The following is a 24,540-nucleotide window of genomic DNA, read 5'->3' as shown; positions in this document are numbered from 1 at the left end:
TCATGCTCTGCAAAGAGAAGCATTGATTCCTTGCTATACCCAGCTGCAACAAAAGGGAAAAGACCAGGGAAATATTCTTGTACTGCTGCTAATACCACGTCTTTTCAGGAGATTGAATGCATTCTTGACATCTAATTTTACCACTGCATTGTCCTCAGGCAGGTTGTTGATATACGCCCTTGTTGCATGAACCGCTGCTTCACTTCCTTGAGAGACCCCAAAGCCAAGCTGGTTTGGTTGAAGCATCATGGCTGCCTGTGCACGAATACTTCGGACGGCAGCTTTGGATACGAGGCGGCGTAACGTGTTGCCTACTGCAATTGGCCGAATTCCTCCATCCTTTTTTTTAAGTGCACAAAGTGTTGCACCAAAAAAGAAAGGTCTAATTTCATCAGGAATCAGACCAGCCAAGGAATTGTTGACGAACCTTGTGATCTCTGAAAGCAGTGTCTCTGCAATTTCCCCAATAACTGGATTAACCATTTCCTTTAAATTCTGTGGCCTTATTCTAGTGTAACCCCCAGCAGAGCCAGATGGGAATGACATTATTGCTTTGTAAATGTCTGAGTCTTCCACAATCAATAGTTCCACAGTGGGAACAGAGGTGTTGGAACTGTTGGTGCCCCTGGTTTCCCTGGCAGGGTGCTTTCCTCTAAGTGCTTCAGCCATGTCAGCATCCCTGGGAGCAACTGTATCTTCACTGGTAATAATTCTGATTGCCCCCACTGTGTTGCCCTCTTCAATTTTCTTGCTCACCTGGACTCTGACTTTTTCACTGTCAGTGGAGTGAGTGGGGGTTCTGCCTCTCCCTTTTTTGTGTTGACAGGGAAGGCAAATGAGGTTATCAGCTCTATGAAAATCTCTTAAGGATTTAATTATCATTGAGGCTAGTCTCTTTCCTCTTCTTTCCGGCACAGCTAAGCAGACATTGCCAAAAAGTAGCAAGTTGTGCCATGCCTTGATGGTTGGTGGAGCATTTAAGATAATGGAGCCATCGTTTACTTTTTTCAGGAGGTCTGTAAGTTTCCCAGCTGCGTGTGGACGGGCTGCTTTGAGAATAAGTGTGAGTGTCCTGGTACCTGTTGCTTTAATTGCTTCCAAGATATTGTCTGATGAGATGAGATCTGTTGGAGTGGGTTCAGGTGCCTGAGGTGGCTCTGGATCATCACTTTCCACAAGAGGACATCCTGAACCAGGGCAACTGCCATGTTTGCGGAGGAAACCATTAGAGTTGAGACAACGAAGCTGTAAGCATGACTGACACTTGCCTCTCCTACTATTGCCAGCCGTGCCATTTCCCTGGCTGCTTGCTTCCTCCTGGTTGGCATCCATCTGCTAGACTAGACAATAGGAGTGGAGTATGACATGCTGGGTGAGTATGGTGCATGGAAGGTAGTGAACTTGACCATGGTGGCCTGGTGGAGTTTGAGGGGCTGGGAGGGGAAGGGGAAAGCTTTCCCTGGGAATTGGGTGGAGGAGGCGCAGGTTGTTGAGTGGGGTTATCCCGGGGAGTACAGTACACATGGACTTGCACACTATATATTGTTCACACTGTCTTACAATACACACATTATTTGTTTCCCATGTACACTATGAACAATGTGGGTATGGGCACTGCTGAACCAATGTGGCCCGGTGGCCTGGTGGCTAAAGCTCCCGCTTCACACACAGAGGGCCCGGGTTCGATTCCCGGCGGGTAGAAACATTTCGACACGTTTCCTTACACCTGTTGTCCTGTTCACCTAGCAGCAAATAGGTACCTGGGTGTTAGTCGACTGGTGTGGGTCGCATCCTGGGGGACAAGATTAAGGACCCCAATGGAAATAAGTTAGACAGTCCTCGATGATGCACTGACTTTCTTGGGTTATCCTGGGTGGCTAACCCCCCGGGGTTAAAAATCCGAATGAAATCTTATCTTATCTTATGTGTTCACTCACCATCTAGATACACACCGTACCTCTTCCACCCACCCCCGAGGACTGGGGGAGGATGAACTGACTGGTCGCTCCCTCGTTAACATTAATCCCACATTGTTTTTCCATAACATGCACCTCTAAATAGTCCAAGCATCGACACAATCATTTCCAAGTTAACTGGAAGCATGGTGCTGGAGATAGATGTTTTTATAAGAGTTTTTTGAGGTTTGTATGTACGATAATCTTGGCCGGTACTGACACACAGTGTAGGCCTTATTCTCCCCTCCCCCTCCACTGGCCGTTTTCCCTCTACCACCTCTCACCAACATTCAAAAACTGCACACTTCCACAATTTACCTTGAAATGGTGCACTGAAATGTCTTCTCACTTCACTGGAATCTTCCCAGAGTATTCACAATAAGTCCTGTTCAGTTTGATCCTGGTCAGCCTCCTTGATCCGGAGTTATAATTGAAAATCCCGCAGCTAGCCCGCCACACGTCTTGCCATGCCAGCGCATGGCATATATATATATATATATATATATATATATATATATATATATATATATATATATATATATATATATATATATATATATATATATATATATACACATACACAGTGGACCCCCGGTTAACGAACTTTTTTCATTCCAGTAGTATGTTCAGGTGCCAGTACTGACCGAATTTTTTCCCATAAGGAATATTGTGAAGTAGATTAGTCCATTTCAGACCCCCAAACATACACGTACAAATGCACTTACATAAATACACTTACATAATTGGTCGCATTTGGAGGTGATCGTTAAGCGGGGGTCCACTGTATATATATGCCGAATATGTAAAACTGGTCAATTAGCAAGAACTCATTTAAAATTAAGTCCTTTCTAAAAAAATTTCTTATACGTTTAAAGATATATTTTTTCATTAATGTTAATGTAAAAATTTTTAATTTTGCACCAAAAGACTCTTAGAAAACTTACCTAACCTTATTATAACAAAAACAATTTATTTTAGCCTAACCCAACTAAATATATTTTAGATTTGTTTACAGTAATTTAATACTAAACAAACACAGTGATATATATTTTTTTTCGTTAGGTTCAGAATGATTTTGGCAAAATTATTGCATACACAAATTTACACTTGTCCTGTATGGCAAGATGAATGTTGCTATTTAAGCCAAGATTGCAAGTTCTGCCTATTCGGCACGACATATATATATATATATATATATATATATATATATATATATATATATATATATACATTTACTAAAAAAGAGAAGAAGAAAAACTTTATAAAATTGGGATGCTTAAATGTGCGTGGATGTAGTGCGGATGACAAGAAACAGATGATTGCTGATGTTATGAATGAAAAGAAGTTGGATGTCCTGGCTCTAAGCGAAACAAAGCTGAAGGGGGTAGGAGAATTTCAGTGGGGGGAAATAAATGGGATTAAATCTGGAGTATCTGAGAGAGTTAGAGCAAAGGAAGGGGTAGCAGTAATGTTAAATGATCAGTTATGGAAGGAGAAAAGAGAATATGAATGGGTAAATTCAAGAATTATGTGGATTAAAGTAAAGGTTGGATGCGAGAAGTGGGTCATAATAAGTGTGTATGCACCTGGAGAAGAGAGGAATGCAGAGGAGAGAGAGAGATTTTGGGAGATGTTAAGTGAATGTATAGGAGCCTTTGAACCAAGTGAGAGAGTAATTGTGGTAGGGGACCTGAATGCTAAAGTAGGAGAAACTTTTAGAGAGGGTGTGGTAGGTAAGTTTGGGGTGCCAGGTGTAAATGATAATGGGAGCCCTTTGATTGAACTTTGTATAGAAAGGGGTTTAGTTATAGGTAATACATATTTTAAGAAAAAGAGGATAAATAAGTATACACGATATGATGTAGGGCGAAATGACAGTAGTTTGTTGGATTATGTATTGGTAGATAAAAGACTGTTGAGTAGACTTCAGGATGTACATGTTTATAGAGGGGCCACAGATATATCAGATCACTTTCTAGTTGTAGCTACACTGAGAGTAAAAGGTAGATGGGATACAAGGAGAATAGAAGCATCAGGGAAGAGAGAGGTGAAGGTTTATAAACTAAAAGAGGAGGCAGTTAGGGTAAGATATAAACAGCTATTGGAGGATAGATGGGCTAATGAGAGCATAGGCAATGGGGTCGAAGAGGTATGGGGTAGGTTTAAAAATGTAGTGTTAGAGTGTTCAGCAGAAGTTTGTGGTTACAGGAAAGTGGGTGCAGGAGGGAAGAGGAGTGATTGGTGGAATGATGATGTAAAGAGAGTAGTAAGGGAGAAAAAGTTAGCATATGAGAAGTTTTTACAAAGTAGAAGTGATGCAAGGAGGGAAGAGTATATGGAGAAAAAGAGAGAGGTTAAGAGAGTGGTGAAGCAATGTAAAAAGAGAGCAAATGAGAGAGTGGGTGAGATGTTATCAACAAATTTTGTTGAAAATAAGAAAAAGTTTTGGAGTGAGATTAACAAGTTAAGAAAGCCTAGAGAACAAATGGATTTGTCAGTTAAAAATAGGAGAGGAGAGTTATTAAATGGAGAGTTAGAGGTATTGGGAAGATGGAGGGAATATTTTGAGGAATTGTTAAATGTTGATGAAGATAGGGAAGCTGTGATTTCGTGTATAGGGCAAGGAGGAATAACATCTTGTAGGAGTGAGGAAGAGCCAGTTGTGAGTGTGGGGGAAGTTCGTGAGGCAGTAGGTAAAATGAAAGGGGGTAAGGCAGCCGGGATTGATGAGATAAAGATAGAAATGTTAAAAGCAGGTGGGGATATAGTTTTGGAGTGGTTGGTGCAATTATTTAATAAATGTATGGAAGAGGGTAAGGTACCTAGGGATTGGCAGAGAGCATGCATAGTTCCTTTGTATAAAGGCAAAGGGGATAAAAGAGAGTGCAAAAATTATAGGGGGATAAGTCTGTTGAGTGTACCTGGTAAAGTGTATGGTAGAGTTATAATTGAAAGAATTAAGAGTAAGACGGAGAATAGGATAGCAGATGAACAAGGAGGCTTTAGGAAAGGTAGGGGGTGTGTGGACCAGGTGTTTACAGTGAAACATATAAGTGAACAGTATTTAGATAAGGCTAAAGAGGTCTTTGTGGCATTTATGGATTTGGAAAAGGCGTATGACAGGGTGGATAGGGAGGCAATGTGGCAGATGTTGCAAGTGTATGGTGTAGGAGGTAGGTTACTGAAAGCAGTGAAGAGTTTTTACGAGGATAGTGAGGCTCAAGTTAGAGTATGTAGGAAAGAGGGAAATTTTTTCCCAGTAAAAGTAGGCCTTAGACAAGGATGTGTGATGTCACCGTGGTTATTTAATATATTTATAGATGGGGTTGTAAGAGAAGTAAATGCGAGGGTCTTGGCAAGAGGCGTGGAGTTAAAAGATAAAGAATCACACACAAAGTGGGAGTTGTCACAGCTGCTCTTTGCTGATGACACTGTGCTCTTGGGAGATTCTGAAGAGAAGCTGCAGAGATTGGTGGATGAATTTGGTAGGGTGTGCAAAAGAAGAAAATTAAAGGTGAATACAGGAAAGAGTAAGGTTATGAGGATAACAAAAAGATTAGGTGATGAAAGATTGAATATCAGATTGGAGGGAGAGAGTATGGAGGAGGTGAACGTATTCAGATATTTGGGAGTGGACGTGTCAGCGGATGGGTCTATGAAAGATGAGGTGAATCATAGAATTGATGAGGGAAAAAGAGTGAGTGGTGCACTTAGGAGTCTGTGGAGACAAAGAACTTTGTCCTTGGAGGCAAAGAGGGGAATGTATGAGAGTATAGTTTTACCAACGCTCTTATATGGGTGTGAAGCGTGGGTGATGAATGTTGCAGCGAGGAGAAGGCTGGAGGCAGTGGAGATGTCATGTCTGAGGGCAATGTGTGGTGTGAATATAATGCAGAGAATTCGTAGTTTGGAAGTTAGGAGGAGGTGCGGGATTACCAAAACTGTTGTCCAGAGGGCTGAGGAAGGGTTGTTGAGGTGGTTCGGACATGTAGAGAGAATGGAGCGAAACAGAATGACTTCAAGAGTGTATCAGTCTGTAGTGGAAGGAAGGCGGGGTAGGGGTCGGCCTAGGAAGGGTTGGAGGGAGGGGGTAAAGGAGGTTTTGTGTGCGAGGGGCTTGGACTTCCAGCAGGCATGCGTGAGCGTGTTTGATAGGAGTGAATGGAGACAAATGGTTTTTAATACTTGACGTGCTGTTGGAGTGTGAGCAAAGTAACATTTATGAAGGGATTCAGGGAAACCGGCAGGCCGGACTTGAGTCCTGGAGATGGGAAGTACAGTGCCTGCACTCTGAAGGAGGGGTGTTAATGTTGCAGTTTAAAAACTGTAGTGTAAAGCACCCTTCTGGCAAGACAGTGATGGAGCGAATGATGGTGAAAGCTTTTCTTTTTCGGGCCACCCTGCCTTGGTGGGAATCGGCCAGTGTGATAATAAATAAAAATAATAAATATAAATATATATATATATATATATATATATATATATATATATATATATATATATATATATATATATATATATATTATATGTGTGTGTGTGTGTGTGTATACACACACATATATCACTACTTTGTGATCGTCAGTATGGCTTCAGGAAAGGTTACTCTGCTGCTGATCTGTTGTTAAACCTCTCCACTAAGTGGCACCAGTCACTGGATGAATCCAAAGTCAGCTGTGTGATAGCACTGGACACTGCTGGCACTTTCGACCGGGTGTGGCACCAGGGCCTCTTAGCAAAACTTCAAGCACTGGGAATTGCAGGCTCTACGTTATGTCTCCTCAGTGATTACCTTCATGGTAGATCTCTGAGTGTAGTTCTCAATGGAACGGAATCAGCAAGACATCCTATTGGGGCAAGTGTTCCACAAGGAAGCGTACTGGGACCATTGTTATGGAATGTCTACTTCAACGACCTTCTTCATCTCATCCCAGAATCACATGCATATGCAGACGACTGCACACTGACATTCACATATACAAGAGAAGAAACGCCAGCTGCTCTAAGCTACATCAATCACCAGCTGAGAGCTATATCAGCTTGGGGAAATAGATGGCAAGTAACATTTGCACCTGAGAAAATGCAAATGATGATCGTCTCTAGGCACCATGATGGAAATGCTGGTGCAGTAGTAAGGATGAATGGGAGGGTGTTGGCACCTGGAGAAGAAGTTGATATCCTTGGGGTGATATTTGACTCCAAACTAACCATGAAGAACCATGTTGTAAATCTTGCGAACAAGGCAGCCAGGAAGCTTACAGCACTTTGCCATATCTCGCATCTGCTTGACAGTAGGGGTTGCAAGATTCTGTACGAGGCACAAGTACGCTTACACCTTGAGTATGCTCCACTTTCTTGGTTTGCCTGCCTCTCCTCTCATCTGCGACTGCTTGACAGAGTAGAGAACAGAGCAAGACGTCTCGTCTCTCGCCTGGACCCATCCTGGATAGATCTGTCATTTCAGCAGAGCCTTCAACACAGGAGGGACATGGGTGGCCTTACTGTTATGTACAAGGCCAATATTGTCAAAGTACCACACTTGGATCCACTTCTAGGAAGCATGAAACAAGCTTTTATGCCACAAGATGGGCAGAAAGCAGCAACTTCACTCTGGCTGTACCCTTCTCCAGAACATCACTCCATCTGAGATCATGTATACCCAGGATGACTCGAGTATGGAACACATTCGTACAGCATAATGATGTCAACGAGATAAAGTCAGTTGATCACATGAAAATGCTGGCCCACAGATGGCTCCAACTTCATCCTGTTCCCTACTTGTATGTCTCATAACAATTAAAATGCTTTCAAATGAGCTGATGTAGGTAACAGCTCCTAGCTTGCCAATAAAGTTAGGAATCCTTAACCTCTGAGAGAGAGAGAGAGAGAGAGAGAGAGAGGGGGGTTGACTGTATTTTCTTGGACTACAAGAAGGCCTTCGACAGTTCCTCACAAGACATTAGTGCAGAAGCTAGAGGATCAGGCACATATAACAGGAAGGGCACTGCAGTGGTTCAGAGAATACCTGACAGGGAGGCAACAACGAGTCATGGTACAAGATGAGGTATTACAATGGGTGCCTGTTACGAGCGGGGTTCCACAGGGGTATGTGTGAATGACATGACGGAAAGGATAAACTCGGAAGTGTCCCTGTTCGCAGATGATGTGAAGTTAATGAGAAGAATTAAATCAGATGAGGATCAGGCAGTACTAAAGAGACCTGGACAGGCTGGACATGTGGTCCAGCAACTGGCTACTCAAATTTAACTCAGCCAAATGCAAAGTCATAAAGATCGGGGGAGGGCAAAGAAGACTGCAGACAGAGTATAGGCTAGGTGGCCAAAGACTGCAAACCTCACTCAAGGAGAAAGATCTTGGGGCGAGTACAATACTGAGCACGTCTCTGGAAGCACAAATCAACCAGATAACTGCTGCAGCATATGGGCGCCTGGCAAACCTGAGAATAGCGTTCTGATACCTCAGTAAGGAATTGTTCAAGACGCTGTACACCGTGTACGTGAGGCCCATACTCTAGTATGCAGCACCAGTTTGGAACCCACACTTGGTCAAACACGTCAAGAAATTAGAGAAAATGCAAAGGTTTGCAACAAGGCTAGTTCCAGAGCTAAGTGGAATGTCCTACAAAGAAAGGTTAAGGGAAATAGGCCTGACGACACTGGAGGACAGGAGGATTGGGGGAGACATGATAACAACATACAAAATATTGCGAGGAATAGATAAGGTGGACAGACAGGATGTTCCAGAGATGGGACACAGAAACAAGGGGTCACAGTTGGTAGTTGAGGACTCAGACGAGTCAAAGGGATGTTAGGAAATATTTCTTCAGTCACAAAGTTGTCAGGAAGTGGAATAGTCTGGAAAGTGAGGTAGTGGAGGCAGGAACCATACATAGCTTTAAGATGAGGTATGATAAAGCTTATGGAGCAGGGAGAGAGAGGATCTAGTAGCGATCAGTGAAGAGGCAGGGCCAGGAGCTGAGACTCAACCCCTGCAACCACAAATAGGCGAGTACAAATCGGTGAGTACACACACACGCAGCAGTAAGACAAGAGAGAGAGAGGGGTGGGTGGATTGCATTTTCTTGGACTGCAAGAAGGCGTTTGACACAGTTCCAAACAAGAGATTAGTGCAAAAACTGGAGGACCAAGCAGGGGTAACAGGGAAGGCACTACAATGGATCAGGGAATACTTGTCAGGAAGACAGCAGCGAGTCATGGTACGTGGCAAGGTGTCAGAGTGGGCACCTGTGATCAGCGGGGTCCCACAGGGGTCAGTCCTAGGACTAGACCTGTTTCTGGTATTTGTGAACGACATAACGGGAAGAATAGACTCCGAAGTGTCCCTGTTTGCAGATGACGTGAAGTTGGTGAGAAGAATTCATTCGATCGAAGACCAGGCAGAACTACAAAGGGATCTGGACAGGCTGCAGACTTGGTCCAGCAATTGGTTCCTGGAGTTCAACCCCACCAAGTGCAAAGTCATGAAGATTGGGGAAGGGCAAAGAAGACCACAGACGGAGTACAGTCTAGGGGGCCAAAGACTACAAACCTCGCTCAAGGAAAAAGATCTTGGGGTGAGTATAACACCAGGAACATCTCCTGAAGTGCACATCAGTCAAATAACTGCTGCAGCATATGGGCGCCTAGCAAATCTCAGAACAGCATTCCGACATCTTAATAAGGAATCGTTCAGGACCCTGTACACCGTGTACATTATGCCCATATTGGAGTATGCAGCACCAGTTTGAAACCCACACCTAGCCAAGCACATAAAGAAACTAGAGAAAGTGCACAGGTTTGCAACAAGACTAGTCCCAGAGCTAAGAGGTATGTCCTACGAGGAGAGGTTAAGGGAAATCAACCTGACGACACTGGAGGACAGGAGAGATAGGGGGGACATGATAACGGCATAAAATACTGAGAGGAATTGACAAGGTGGACAAAGACAAGATGTTCCGGAGATGGGACACAGCAACAAGGGGACACAGTTCGAAGTTGAAGACACAGATGAATCACAGGGATGTTAGGAAATATTTCTTCAGCCACAGAGTAGTCAGGAAGTGGAATAGTTTGGGAAGCAATGTAGTGGAGGCAGAATCCATACATAGCTTTAAGCAGAGGTATGATAAAGCTCATGTAGCAGGGAGAGAGAGGACCTAGTAGTGATCAGTGAAGAGGTGATGCCAGGAGCTGAGTCTCGACACCTGCAGCCACAATTAGGTGAGTACAATGGATAATGAGAACCTTCAAAACTGGGAACGCCAAGCCCATGATGATTCTCTTCAAATCGCTTGTACTCTTGAGGCTGGAATACTACTGTGCACTAACTACTCCCTTCAAGTCAGACAAAACTGCTGACCTGGAGAATGTACAGAGAACTTTCACAGCACACACAAGTATGATAAAGCACCTAAATTACTAGGAATAGTTGAAGTCCCTTGATTTGTATTCCCTGGAACGATGGCAAGAAAGATACATGATAATATACACTTGGAAAATCCTAGAGGAATTAGTACCAAACTTGCACATGAAAATCACTCCCTACGAAAGCAAAAGACTTGGCAGGAAATGCAACATTCCCCCAGTGAAAACCAAGGGTGCTATGAGTACAGTAAAAGATAACATGATAAGTGTCAGGGGCCCAAGACAACATGATAAGTGTCAGGGGCCCAAGACACTTCAACTGCCTCCTAGCATACATAAGGGGGATTACCAATAGATCCCTATCTGTCTTCAAGCAGGCACTAGACAGGCACCTAAATTCAGTACCTGATCAGCTGGGCTGTGGTTCGTACTTCGGTTTACATGCAGCCAGCAGTAACAGCCTGGTTGATCAGACCCTGATCCACCACGAGGCCTGGTCTCAGACTGGGCCACAGGAGTGTTGACCCCCGAAACCCTCTCCAGGTATACAGGTTTTGTATATGAGAGTATGATTTTTTTATTTAGCAAAATTGGATACAGATAATAGGAACTAAAGCTAACTATTTTTTCATTTAATATTCCATCACATAAGATGAGTTACTGTTCTGAAATGTGTTGGACTGAACTGGAAGACTTCAATAGCAAAGAAGAATGTCATTGGCAAGTACTCCATTAAAGGTTCATCAGCTTGAAAAACTGTCTTCCAGCAGAGCTGAGTTACAATTATTTTGGAATTACCATCTATCAGGATGACCTATCCCGCATAGAGGGTGCAACAGAAATTATGAATAGACAAAAAAGAGTGGGAGATGGAACAGGTGAGGGGACTCAGGAGGCTGTCTTATGAAATGGAATGTTTTTGGGGCAGATAGTTTGATAGTCAATTGGTTATTTGAGTTTGAGATAAGTTAATTGCTTTTGACGTTAATTTCTTATTTTATTTAGATTAATTGATGGTGGTTGTCATGCTGGTATTTTATAATTACAGTAATACATATGATTATCATTTTCAGTTGTTACAAATCAGTTTTATCGTCTTTGTTAATTGTAACCTATACATTATGGAATGATGGAGCTTCCTTACTAATGTGGTTGAGTAATGTCATTTTAATTATTAATTATATAATGATTGCTATGGCTGTTTATTACTTTGCTTTTGATTTGATTTATTTGCAGTATTCAGAAGAAAGAACTTCAGCTTTTATTAGTTACTCATGCTGTAACTTTTGTGCTCTTTCATTCACCACTTGGTGCATATATGGAAATCAAGCCACTCAGAAAAAAAAAAAATCAGGCATATAGATTAGTTTAAAAAATCAAGCAAGGGCCAGGACTGCACAGGGTACTATTAAGCCAATACCAAAAATAAAAGCCAGTAGATTTAATACTAAATTTTTATTTCCTTACTACAAAAAACTCTTAATGTATGGTAATACTATACCTACCCTCATTATTGTTAGATGAAATAAAGTGGTAAATATAGTATACTTCTATTCACACCAAGACACTCACACTAAAAGAGGAGTCCTGATTGGCTTCTTCTTGAGAGCTCTTCGCATCTCCAGCCCTTGTTTTCTTGAAGAAGAATGTGTTAACATAACACAAGCCTTTACACGTCTTCAGTTTCATCTTTCTTCATCTGAGATTGCAGACTCAAGGCACAAGTTATCCTCAACAAGATGCCCATGGAACGGCCCTCTAAGCACTTCGTAGTGCTCCCATGTGGTAATGTTGCCACGAATACTCGCCGGGCACTTGCTAACCATAAACACATCTATCGAAGAACTCACCATGAAACGCAGCCCCACACCCCTAACTTCCACAGACGGCATCTACACCATCCCCTGTGGATTCTGTCCCAAGAAATATGTAGGCGAAACAGGCAGAGATCTTGCGGTTTGCCAGACTTTATATGCCAAGTGTGTATATTTCGATATTCAATCAACTCTGATAGTGCAGTATCTGGTAGCATCATAATTTTGAAAATCATGCACTGTATAAATGGCAAATGAAGTTTTTTTTTTTTTTCAGGAGTTCTAATGATTGTGCAAGATGGTGGTGGAAATGGAGAGACAGAGAGAGATGGCAGTGTCCAACAGAAAAGCTACACTGGTCTGCCTGTCTGCTGGAGCCTCACATGACACACTGTCTTACCCATGCTACATATCTACCTACACCTTTGCTTTTATTTAGTTCAGGTCTGTTCTTTCCTTATATGATTCATTTTTGTCTTCTACAGTACAGTATCTGTTTACAGTAATATAATTTTTGTAAATCCCCAAAATTAAATTTGATTTAATTGCTAAATACAGACCACTACTGCTAATTTCAACTATTTCAACTGTGTATGATCATTTAATTTATCTATGCAGTGTGTAATAATATAGTGGTACCTCGAGTTACGAACTTAATTCATTCCAGAAGGCTGTTCGAGGGCCGATACCAAACGAATTTATTCCAATAAGGAATAATGTAAATTAGATTAGTCCGTTTCAGACCCCCAAAAATACACTTACAAAAGCACTTACAAAAATGCACTTACATAAACGTTCGAGCTGGGAGCTGTTCAAAACTCGAGGTACCACTGTATTGTATCTTTAACCCTTTGACTGTCGCGGTCGTATATATACGTCATGGGAGATACCGTGTTTGACGTATCTATACGCATAAATTCTAGCGGCTTCAATCAAGCGGGAGAGGGCTGGTAGGCCTACACAAGAGAGAATGGGTCTCAGTGGTCGGTGTGCACCCTGTGAAAAAAATCTGGGACTCAGCGGTGCATTGTGGGAACACCATGTTGGTAGTCCATTTTCACCATGCCTCGCGGTAAGAAGTTCCTCACTCCTCGGCGGATGTGAGGTCTTTTGTTCCCAAATGATAGCTCAAACAGTGATGATAGTGTCAGTAAAAGTGAATTCCCTGGTTTTGAAGCGGGTGTGACCGAGAAAATTACCCAGGATAACATAATTAGTGATGAAAACCCAGATGACCCACAACCTTCCACCTCTGGTGCTGAGCCGGCTCGTTCATGTTCACCTGTACCAGGACGAAAGAGGAAACTATTTGCCCGTGTACAAGACTCAGATGTGAGCAGTACAAGTGATAGTGATAGTGATTTCAAGGTTATTGAAAGCAGTTCTAGTTGTGACAGTGAGGGTGAATATTCCCCAGTGAAGCGGCAGTATATACGACGTCGCATGCTGTCTGGTAGTGTGCCATATGCTCTTCCAAGAGGAAGGAGTACATCTCGGAGCACGTCCCGTGGCCCTACACCATGTCCTGATAGTGAAGATGATGATATTGTTACGATGGGTATAAATGATGTGAGTGAGGCAGCAGGCGGTGGTGGTGATAGTGATGGTGGCATGAGTCATGTGACACCAGCAGCGGGCCACGCTACTACCCACGCTGCTGACTCTGCACAACTACAACCAGCCTCGCCCGACCCCACACTCCTACAACCACAACCACAACCACATTACAATATCCAGAACGCACCAGCTGACCACATCTGGGATTGGCAGCAAGATGACGAGTTTGTTCCCAATCCCCATGACTTTGATGGAGGACAAAGTGGAATACGGCCATCATGTACACTTGGGAACAATCCCACTGAACTGGAATGCTTTCAGTTGTTCTTTGATGAACCCCTGATGAACATTATTGTCAGGGAAAGCAATACATACTATGAGTACACCATGGCAAACACTATTCTCTCACCAAGATCACGCCTACACCAGTGGAAGGACACAACTGTGGCAGAGATGTATCTGTTCTGTGCCACAATAATGCTTATGCCACATGTGTATAAGCATAGTGTCAACACATACTGGGCGACAGACCGCCTGATTTCAACCCCTGCTTTCAGTGACATTATACCAGTGAATAGATTTGTGTTACTGTTACGTATGTTACACTTTTCCGACAAAACCAGGCCTGACAGAAGCTACAGGTTATATAAGATCAAACGTGTGTTTATGTACCTGAAACAAAAGTGCTGTATGTATTTTTATCCCTTCAGGAAGCTTGTTATTGACGAGTCTTTGATTTTGTTCAAAGGAAGACTCTCATTCAAGCAGTATATACCAAGCAAGAGGAAACACTTTGGTATAAAGTTATTTGTTCTGTGTGATTGCAAAACTGGTCTGGTTTTGGATATAATTGTGTACACTGGCGGTAAAACAATGGAAGATACCAGGAAGTTACTGGGTATCTCTGGTGATGTGGTTAGAACAATGATGGAGCCATATCTTGGTAAGGGACATATTTTATATACTGACAACTGGTACACAAGCCCTATACTCAGTGATTTCTTGCAAGTGAACATGACAGATGTGTGTGGCACAGTGCGTAGAAATCGTAAACATATGCCTAGGTTCGATGCTGGCAGTCGTAGAGGTGAAGTGCAGGTGTTTGCTGCCAATGACATCATGGCATTTCGGTGGCATGACAAACATGATGTCACACTGCTGACATCAGTTCACCGACACGAAATGGTAGACACTGGCAAGCAGAATAGAGAGACCAATGAACCCATTGTAAAACCTGCAGCTGTGAAGGATTATAACCTCAATATGCACTTAGTGGACAAATGTGACATGCAGATTGGGTTTGCTGACTGTGTTCGCAAGAGTTATAAGTGGTACATAAAACTGTTTTTCCATCTTCTTGACATTTCCATGCTGAATGCTTATAATATGTATAAGTTGAAGACCAAGAAGAAACCCAAATATGGTGAATTTTGTTTGTCAGTCATCAGACAAATAATATTCAAGTACGTACCAAGAAACAACACCTGCAATAGACCAGCGCCCACGAAATTATCAACACATGTCCTCTCGTCTGAGGCCTGGTGATCACTACCCCATACCACTGCCTGCTACTACTGCCAAGAAAAATGCTCAGAAGAGGTGTTTTGTCTGTGGACATACCACAAAACGCCCACAAAAACGCAGAGACACTCGTTTTATGTGTGAGGAGTGTAAGACACCATTGTGCTTATACCCATGTTTCAAAGAATTCCACAAGCTGCAGCACTTCTAGAAAAGTGTCCAGTGATTGTACATATGTATATATATTATAAAACAATCGTAATAAACATTTGTTTACATTGTTTGTTTGTGTAAACAAGTTTTAGCAACATTATAATGATACGAGTGTTTTTGCTATAATTGTGTTACATTCAACGAGTGTATATTTGAACATTGCACAATAATTTGGTCTCACAGGCCACAAATGTTTGTGAAAAATAAAATAGTGAAAAAAACAAGAAACCATCGAATACAAGTAAATCAAAGTTTACCGGGTGAGCGGCAGTCGCCGCTGTTGCTGCTCGCAGATCAATTTCAGCAAACTTCAGGACTCTATATCTCGGTAAGTACTGATGGGAAAAAATTTTTTTGGGGACTAAAACAATCAGAAAAATAATCTTAACATTTTCATAAGAAAAAATAATTTTTTTTTTTTCGAATATTTTGCGACACCAGGAGACACTTCAGGATTGGGCCCTTCGACAGTCAAAGGGTTAAACCTGACCAGGTAAAAAATACCAACCATTTATTTGCTTAAAACATATTTTCAGTAACATTATCAACAAGATATTGTAAAGTAATTGAGAAATGCATAACAATGGCTGTAATAGTTAAATAGAGGCTGTGATGTATCAGCATACAGTTAGTTCTCTTACATGCACTACATATAAAGAAATTCATGGCACTATATGTAACAAGTAGATGAAAATATTGTACAGGGGAAATGATACGGTAGTAATAATGCAGCCTCTCCTCACTTAGCGACGTACTCGTTTAGCAACGACTCAGACTTACGATGGGCTCTCTGACCAATATGCATTCCTAAATAATGTATATTAGTGTTTTTTTTCCCTCTATTCTGTTTATTACAATGTACAGTACACTACTGTATAAACATTTAAAAATATACCAGAAATGTTATAAATGGTGTAAAGGTGACGTTAAAACGCTATCAAAGATGGTTGACACAAACCCACTACCATTATAGTATGCTCCTTATTTACCGATGAATTCGCTTACCGACGTGGACTTAGGAATGGAACCCCGTCATTAAGTGAGGAGAGGCTGTAAGCACACAAATTCAGTAACCTTGCCTCAGGCCAGGTTTTGATGATACAAAATCTCTTGAGACCAAGCACAGGTATATCAAGTATAGTATAATAATTGCAACAGCAATAAATCCACACACAAAAATTCTGGGAAACAGTTTTCAAATTTCTAACCTTTACTAAGCATTCACAGCAACCACCATCCACCAACTTCGATATGGAAAACATGAGGAAATTAGAACTACATTGTAAATATAAAACAAATTCCCACCACACAATAGAACAAAAAACTAATGTCACCTGGGAGGGATAATGTCAGAGGATCTCACCTTCAAAAAAACCATACCCCCGGCCGGGATTGAACCCGCGGTCATAGAGTCTCAAAACTCCAGCCCGTCGCGTTAGCCACTAGACCAGCTAGCCACAATAAGATTCATCCAACTAGGTATATTTCTACACCATAGGAAAGTTAGCACAGGCACCTCTGTGACCACAAATGCAAGTTTTTACAGACGAATCTCCAGCTAGCGTGGCCGTGGTCACAGAGGTGCCTGTGCTAACTTTCCTATGGTGTAGAAATATACCTAGTTGGATGAATCTTATTGTGGCTAGCTGGTCTAGTGGCTAACGCGACGGGCTGGAGTTTTGAGACTCTATGACCGCGGGTTCAATCCCGGCCGGGGGTATGGTTTATTTGCAATCGTGTCATTACGATTTCTTGAGTCATGTTGACGGCAGTGAAGGGACTTGAGCTAGAGTTCATCACGGCCACGCTAGCTGGAGATTCGTCTGTAAAAACTTGCATTTGTGGTCACAGAGGTGCCTGTGCTAACTTTCCTATGGTGTAGAAATATACCTAGTTGGATGAATCTTATTGTGGCTAGCTGGTCTAGTGGCTAACGCGACGGGCTGGAGTTTTGAGACTCTATGACCGCGGGTTCAATCCCGGCCGGGGGTATGGTTTATTTGCAATCGTGTCATTACGATTTCTTGACTCACCTTCAAAGATCGCAACATTGTACCAATGGCATCTACTAGAAAAATGACAGGATGGATAATGAGAACCTTTGAAACTAGTGATGCCAAGCCCATGATGACACTCTTCAGGTCACTTGTTCTACTTAGGCTGGAATATTGCTGCACACTAACAGCACCTTTTAAGGCAAGTGAAATTGCTGACCTAGAAAATACAGAGAACCTTCATGGCACGCACAACTGCGATAAAACACCTCAGTTACTGGGAATGCTTGAAGTCCCTCAACCTGTACTCCCTAGGATGCAGATGGGAGAGATACATGATTATATACACTTGGAAAATCCTAGAGGGATTAGTACCAAACTTGCATGTGAAAATCACTCCCTACAAAAGCAAAAGACTTGGCAGTCGATGCAACATTCCCCCAATGAAAAGCAAGGGTGCCACTAGCACAATAAGAGACAACACAATAAGTGTCAGGGGGCCCTAGACTGTTCAACTGCCTCCGAGCATACATAAGGGGGATTACCAGTAGACCCCTGACTGTCTTCAAGGAGGCACTGGACAGGCACCTAAAGTCAGTACCTGCCCAGCTGGGTTGTGGCTCGTACATCGGGTTGCGTGCGGTGAACAGTAACAGCCTGGTTGATTAGTCCCTGATCCACCATGAGGCCTGGTTACAGACCCGGCCACAGGGGCGTTGACCCCCCCGAAACCCTCTCCAGGTATACTCCAGAGAGGTACTACTATCCTGCCAAGTGAGTGTGCAACATAAACCTACAGTTGTTTTACATGATGGTAGGATTGCTGGTGTCTTTTTTCTGTCTCATAAACCTGCTGGATAACAGGTGTATCTTGCTACTTCCACTTACACTTAGGTCACACTACACAGGCAAGCACATGCGTATATATACATACACACATCTAGGTTTTTTTTCTTTTTCATAATAGTTCTTGTTCTTCTTTATATCCTCTATTCTCAATGGGGAAGTGGAAAAAATCTTTCTTCCGTAAGTCATGCGTGTCATATGCGGTGACTAAAATACCTGGAGCAATGGGCTAGTAACCCTTTCTCCTGTAGAAAATACTAAAAAAGAGAAGAAAAACTTTTTTAAACTAGGATGCTTGAATGTGCGTGGATGTAGTGCGGATGATAAGTAAGAGATGATTGCTGATGTTATGAATGAAAAGAAGTTGGATGTCCTACCTTTTACCTTATTCCTGGTAATGACCCTCGTATTATAGATAGTCTTTATGACCCTTGTGTAGTAGATAGTTTTTTTAGTATGATAATAAGATGTTATCTTCATTATAGAATAATAATAAGATATTATAACCTTCATATTATAATAATAAGGTAAAAGGACCCCAATGGAAATAAGTCACTCTGTCTGACTTTTTTGGGTTATCCCAGGTTCTCTACACATATGCTGCTATGTATGATAATCTATGTAACTGTATTTGTGTATACCTGAATAAACTTACTTATTTACTAGCTCTAAGTGAAACAAAGGTGAAGGGGGTAGGTGACTTTCAGTGGGGAGAAATAAATGAGATCAAGTCAGGAGTATCTGAGAGAGTTAGAGCAAAGGAAGGGGTAGCAATAATGTTGAGGGATCAATTTTGGAAGGAGAAGAGGGAATATAAATGTATAAATTCAAGGATTATGTGGATTAAAATAAGGGTCAGATGCAAAAAGTGGGTAATAATAAGTGTGTATGCACCTGGAGAAGAGAGGAGTGTAGAGGAAAGAGAGAGAGATTTTGGAAAATGTTAAGTGAGTGTGTAGGAACTTTTGGACCAAGCGAGAGAGGAATTGTGGTAGGGGACCTGAATACTAAAGTAGGAGAAACACTGAAAGAGGGTGTGGTAAGTTTGGGGTACCAGGTGTAAATGATAATGGGGGCCCTTTGATTGAACTTTGTATAGAAAGGGGTTTGGTTATAGGTAATACATGTTTTAAGAAAAAGAGGATAAATAAGTATACACGATATGCTGTAGGGCATAATGACAGTAGTTTGTTGGACTATGTATTGATAGATAAAAGACTGATGAGTAGACTTCAGGATGTACTTGTTTATAGAGGGGCCACAGATAAGGCAATCTTATATTTTTTGTGTGAATAAAAATTACAAATTATTTATATTGTAATAATAATAATAATAATAATAATAATAATAATAATAATAATAATATGTATAATAATAATAATACATATAATATTAATAGTATAATAATTTTTATTTTATTAACACATCAGCCGATTCCCACCAAGGCAGGGTAACCCGAAAAAGAAAAGCTTTCATCATCATTCACTCCATCACTGTCTTGCCAGAGGGGTACTTTACACTACAGTTATAAAACTGCAACATTAACACCCCTCCTTCAGAGTGCAGACACTGTACTTCCCATCTCCAGAACTTAAGTCCGGCCTGCCGGTTTCCCTGTATCCCTTCATAAATGTTACTTTACTCACATTCCAACAGCACGTCAAGTATTAAAAACCAGTATAATAATAATAATAATAATAATAATAATAATAATAATAATAATGATAATAATACATATAATAATAATACTTTCTTTCAACGCACCAGCCGTATCCCACCAAGGCAGGGTGGCCCCCCCCCCCAAAAAAAAAAACGAAAGTTTCTCTTTTTAAATTTAGTAATTTATACAGAAGGGGTTACTAGCCCCTTGCTCCCGGCATTTTAGTCACCTCTTACAACACGCATGGCTTACAGAGGAAGAATTCTGTTCCACTTCCCCATGGAGATAACAGGAAATAAACAAGAACAAGAACTAGTAAGAAAATAGAAGAAAACCCAGAGGGGTGTGTATATGTATTTATATCCTTGTACAGGTATGTGCAGTGTGACCTAAGTGTAAAAAGTAGCAAGACATACTTGAAATCTTGCATGTCTATGAGACAGAAAAAAGATACCAGCAATCCTACCATCATGTAAAACAATTACAGGTTTCTGTTTTACACTCACTTGGCAGGATGGTAGTACCTCCCTGGGCGGTTGCTGTCTACCAACCTACTACCTAGGAATAATAGTACATATATAATAATAATGTACTGCATAATAATAATTATAATAGACGGCTTCAAAAGGCTGTCACTAGATGGCAGTGTTTACCACAACAAAGAGGGAGCAATACACAAATAACCCGCACATAAAAGACAGAAGCTTACGACGACGTTTCGGTCCGACTTGGACCATTGACAAAGTCAATGAGACCAAGAAAACTAGAATACAACAATAAATACTATACGAAAATACACTGCAAAGTCGCTGATTTATTAAAAAAAAATGGAAAAAGTTTTTTTTTTCTCATTATGCACCGTGTGCTGCAGGATTTTTTTTAGACTGTGCACACTGACCACATAGACCCATTCTTTCATATGAAGGCCTACCAGCTTTCTCCCACTAGATTTGAGGTCGCTAGAATTTATGAGTACTAGTACGTCAAAAACCCCTACGCGTAAGACGTACTAGTACGACGAAAACCCTCAAAGGGTTAATGAAGATCTGGTGATGATTGATGGGATGGGAGGAGGGGAGAGTGTCGAAGTTTTTAATGTTTAGAAGGGGAATCCCCCTCCATTAGGACTTGAGGTAGCAAGTCCTTTTCTGGGGTTACTTCCCTTCTTCTTTTAATGCCACTAGGACCAGCTTGAGAGTCACTGGACTTCTGTCGCACAACATACCTGTCCATAGAGCCCTGTACCTCTCGTTCCTTTATGACTTTCCTAAAGTGGTTCACAACATTGTCAGTGTACAGGTTGCCAACACGGCTTGCAGTAGCTGTGTCAGGGTGATTTTCATCATTATTGTCTTTTATGTGCGGGTTATTTGTGTATCGTTCCAGTCACGGTACTGTGCCTTTTTGTTATTTAAAGAGGGAGCAGTTGTGGCCGCCTCCACCTGTTACATAATGACATATTTTATTCATTCTAGAGTATATATCAGGTTTCTATGTTATATTTATAAGTAATGACATATTTTATTCATTCTAGAGTATATATCAGGTTTCTATGTTATATTTATATTGTTTGTTTTGTCATATTAGATGAACTGTGATAGATAAATAAGCAGTAGAGTTGATGAAATCGAAATATTCAAGGAGTACAGTGGACCCCCAGTTCACGATATTAATCCATTCCTGAGAGCTCATCGTAAACCAAAATTATCGGAAAGCGAATCAATTTTCCCCATAAGAAATAATGGAAATCAAACTAATCCGTGCAAGACACCCAAAAGTATGAAAAAAAAAAAACTTTTACCACATGATATATTAAGTTTAATGCAATATAATAATTACAGTAACAATAATAACAATAGAATAATCACAATAGAATAATTGACACTTACCTTTAACCCTTTGAGGGTCGACAGGCCCTCTCCGAAACTCGTTCTCAGGGTCGGCCAAATTTAAAAAAAAAAAAAAATTATTTTCTCTTATGAAAAGATAGAGAATCTTTTCCCGATCATAACGACACCAAAAGTTTGAAATTTGATAGAAAACTTACGGAATTATGCTCTCGCAAAGTTAGCGGTCTCGGCGATGTTTACGGATCGGCGATTTTGCCCACTTTGAGCCCCATTTTCGGCCAATTTCACTGTACTAGTCGACAAAAAACATGAATATTTCGCTAGAACTCCATTTTTTCTATCGAATGGGTGCAAGAAACCACCCATTTATAAATTCAACTATCCAGTACAGTGGTCAGAATTTAGCAATTTTGCCAATTTCACACAAATTTCAAAAGATGCCAATTTCGGAATAGGGTCCAGAATAAACAAGAAAGACATTCCTGGCACTAAAATGACATTTCCTCTAGTCATTAGTCACGTCTCAAGGCCCCTCTTATATTCTTTTGCTTTCCACTTTGAATTTTTATTCTCACAAAAAATATAAGATTTACTGTTATGCAGACTACTGCATTAGTGTAAAAAATGGTATAAATATTATTGGTGCACTTGTGAAAGAATATTAGACTCACCAGTTGACGTGTATTGCACGCTTGGCACGATTTGTTTACTTTTGAAGTTTGGTAAAAATCGAACATTTCTGCTACTTTGAGCTCAATTTCAAGGCACCTTTCATTGTAAAACCAGTCAAAATCATCTCAATTTCAGTAATATGTCTTCCATTCTATAAAATGAGACCAAGAAAACTAGAATACAACAATAAATACTATACGAAAATACACTGCAAAGTCGCTGATTTATTAAAAAAAAATGGAAAAAGTTTTTTTTTTCTCATTATGCACCGTGTGCTGCAGGATTTTTTTTAGACTGTGCACACTGACCACATAGACCCATTCTTTCATATGAAGGCCTACCAGCTTTCTCCCACTAGATTTGAGGTCGCTAGAATTTATGAGTACTAGTACGTCAAAAACCCCTACGCGTAAGACGTACTAGTACGACGAAAACCCTCAAAGGGTTAATGAAGATCTGGTGATGATTGATGGGATGGGAGGAGGGGAGAGTGTCGAAGTTTTTAATGTTTAGAAGGGGAATCCCCCTCCATTAGGACTTGAGGTAGCAAGTCCTTTTCTGGGGTTACTTCCCTTCTTCTTTTAATGCCACTAGGACCAGCTTGAGAGTCACTGGACTTCTGTCGCACAACATACCTGTCCATAGAGCCCTGTACCTCTCGTTCCTTTATGACTTTCCTAAAGTGGTTCACAACATTGTCAGTGTACAGGTTGCCAACACGGCTTGCAGTAGCTGTGTCAGGGTGATTTTCATCAAAAAAGGTTTGCACTTCAAGCCACTTTGCACACTTCTTCTTTCAATGTACCAGCTGTATCCCACCGAGGTGGGGTGGCCCAAAAGGAAAAACGAAAGTTTCTCCCCTCAAACTTAGTAATATATACAGGAGAAGGGATTACTAGCCCCCCGCTCCCGGCATTTCAGTCGCCTCTTACGACACGCACGGCCCACGGAGGAAGAATTCTGTTCCACTTCCCCATGGAGATAAGAGGAAATAAACAAGAACAAGAACTAGAAAGAAAATAACAGAAAACCCAGAGGGGTGTGTATATTTATGCTTGTACATGTATGTGTAGTGTGACCTAAGTGTAAGTAGAAGTAGCAAGACATACCTGAAATCTTGCTTGTTTATGAGACAGACAAAAGACACCAGCAATCCTACCATCATGTAAAACAATTACAGGCTTTCATTTTACACTCACTTGGCAGGACGGTAGTACCTCCCTGGGCGGTTGGTGTCTACCAACTTACTACACATTTCCTTAATTTCAAGAGTCATTAGCACCCTTGGTCTCGATGGGTTGGCACTAGAAGCTTTCTTAGGGCCCCTGGTGACTTATTTTGCAGAAACAAGCACCAAAAACAGTGATAATATGGATAATATAGAATGTACCGAATGTATCCTTAGATGCGCGCACACTGGCTGGCTTGTAAACACTGGACACGTCTCGTACGAATCGTATCGCATACCAGGTTTTGTAACGGGAACTGAGGCAAATTTTTTGCGATACAGTATAATGCTTCGGATACCGATGGCTTCGCGAACCGGGGGTCCACTGTATTTTGTCCTGTCTCCGGACAAACACTCATCGGCTGCCCCCGCTACATATATAATGACATTTTATTCATTCTAGAGTATGTATCAGGTTTCTATGTTATTCATGTTGTTTGTTATGTCATATTAGATGAACTGTGATAGATAAATAAGTCGTATTACCTGGAGTTTACCTGGAGAGAGTTCCGGGGGTCAACGCCCCCGCGGCCCAGTCTGTGATGATAACGAAGTATTCAAGAAGTATTTTGTCCTGTCACCAGACAAACTCTTGTCCACCGCCGACACCGCCAATACCACTACATAATGACACATTTTATTCATTTTAGAGTATATATCAGGTTTCTCTGTTGTTTATATTGTTTATTATGTCATATTAGATGAATTGTGATAGATAAATAAGCCATAGAGTTCACAGCGAAATTATTGAAGTACAGAATTCCACTGGAACGGATTAATTGCATTTCAGTTAATTTAAATGAGGAAAATTGACTCTGCAAATGAACAAATCCAGTTGTGAGCAAGATC

At 41.3% G+C, this 24,540-nt stretch overlaps 1 protein-coding gene across 1 annotated transcript in view; it reads left to right on the top strand.

Moving 5' to 3' along the window:
- Positions 1-24,540, top strand: part of LOC128684214 (uncharacterized) — a 144,031-nt gene that overhangs the window by 108,038 nt on the left and 11,453 nt on the right. The window contains exon 3 of the mRNA XM_070094299.1: positions 12,428-12,594. Coding sequence (XP_069950400.1) covers positions 12,428-12,594 — 167 coding nt within the window. The remainder of the gene's footprint in view (positions 1-12,427; positions 12,595-24,540) is intronic.

Source organism: Cherax quadricarinatus, chromosome 4 (genome assembly GCF_038502225.1).
Source record: "Cherax quadricarinatus isolate ZL_2023a chromosome 4, ASM3850222v1, whole genome shotgun sequence".
Classification (NCBI taxonomy): domain Eukaryota; kingdom Metazoa; phylum Arthropoda; class Malacostraca; order Decapoda; family Parastacidae; genus Cherax; species Cherax quadricarinatus.
The sequence above is the reverse complement of the archived record's forward strand: the minus strand, read 5'-3'. Positions and strand labels throughout refer to the sequence as shown.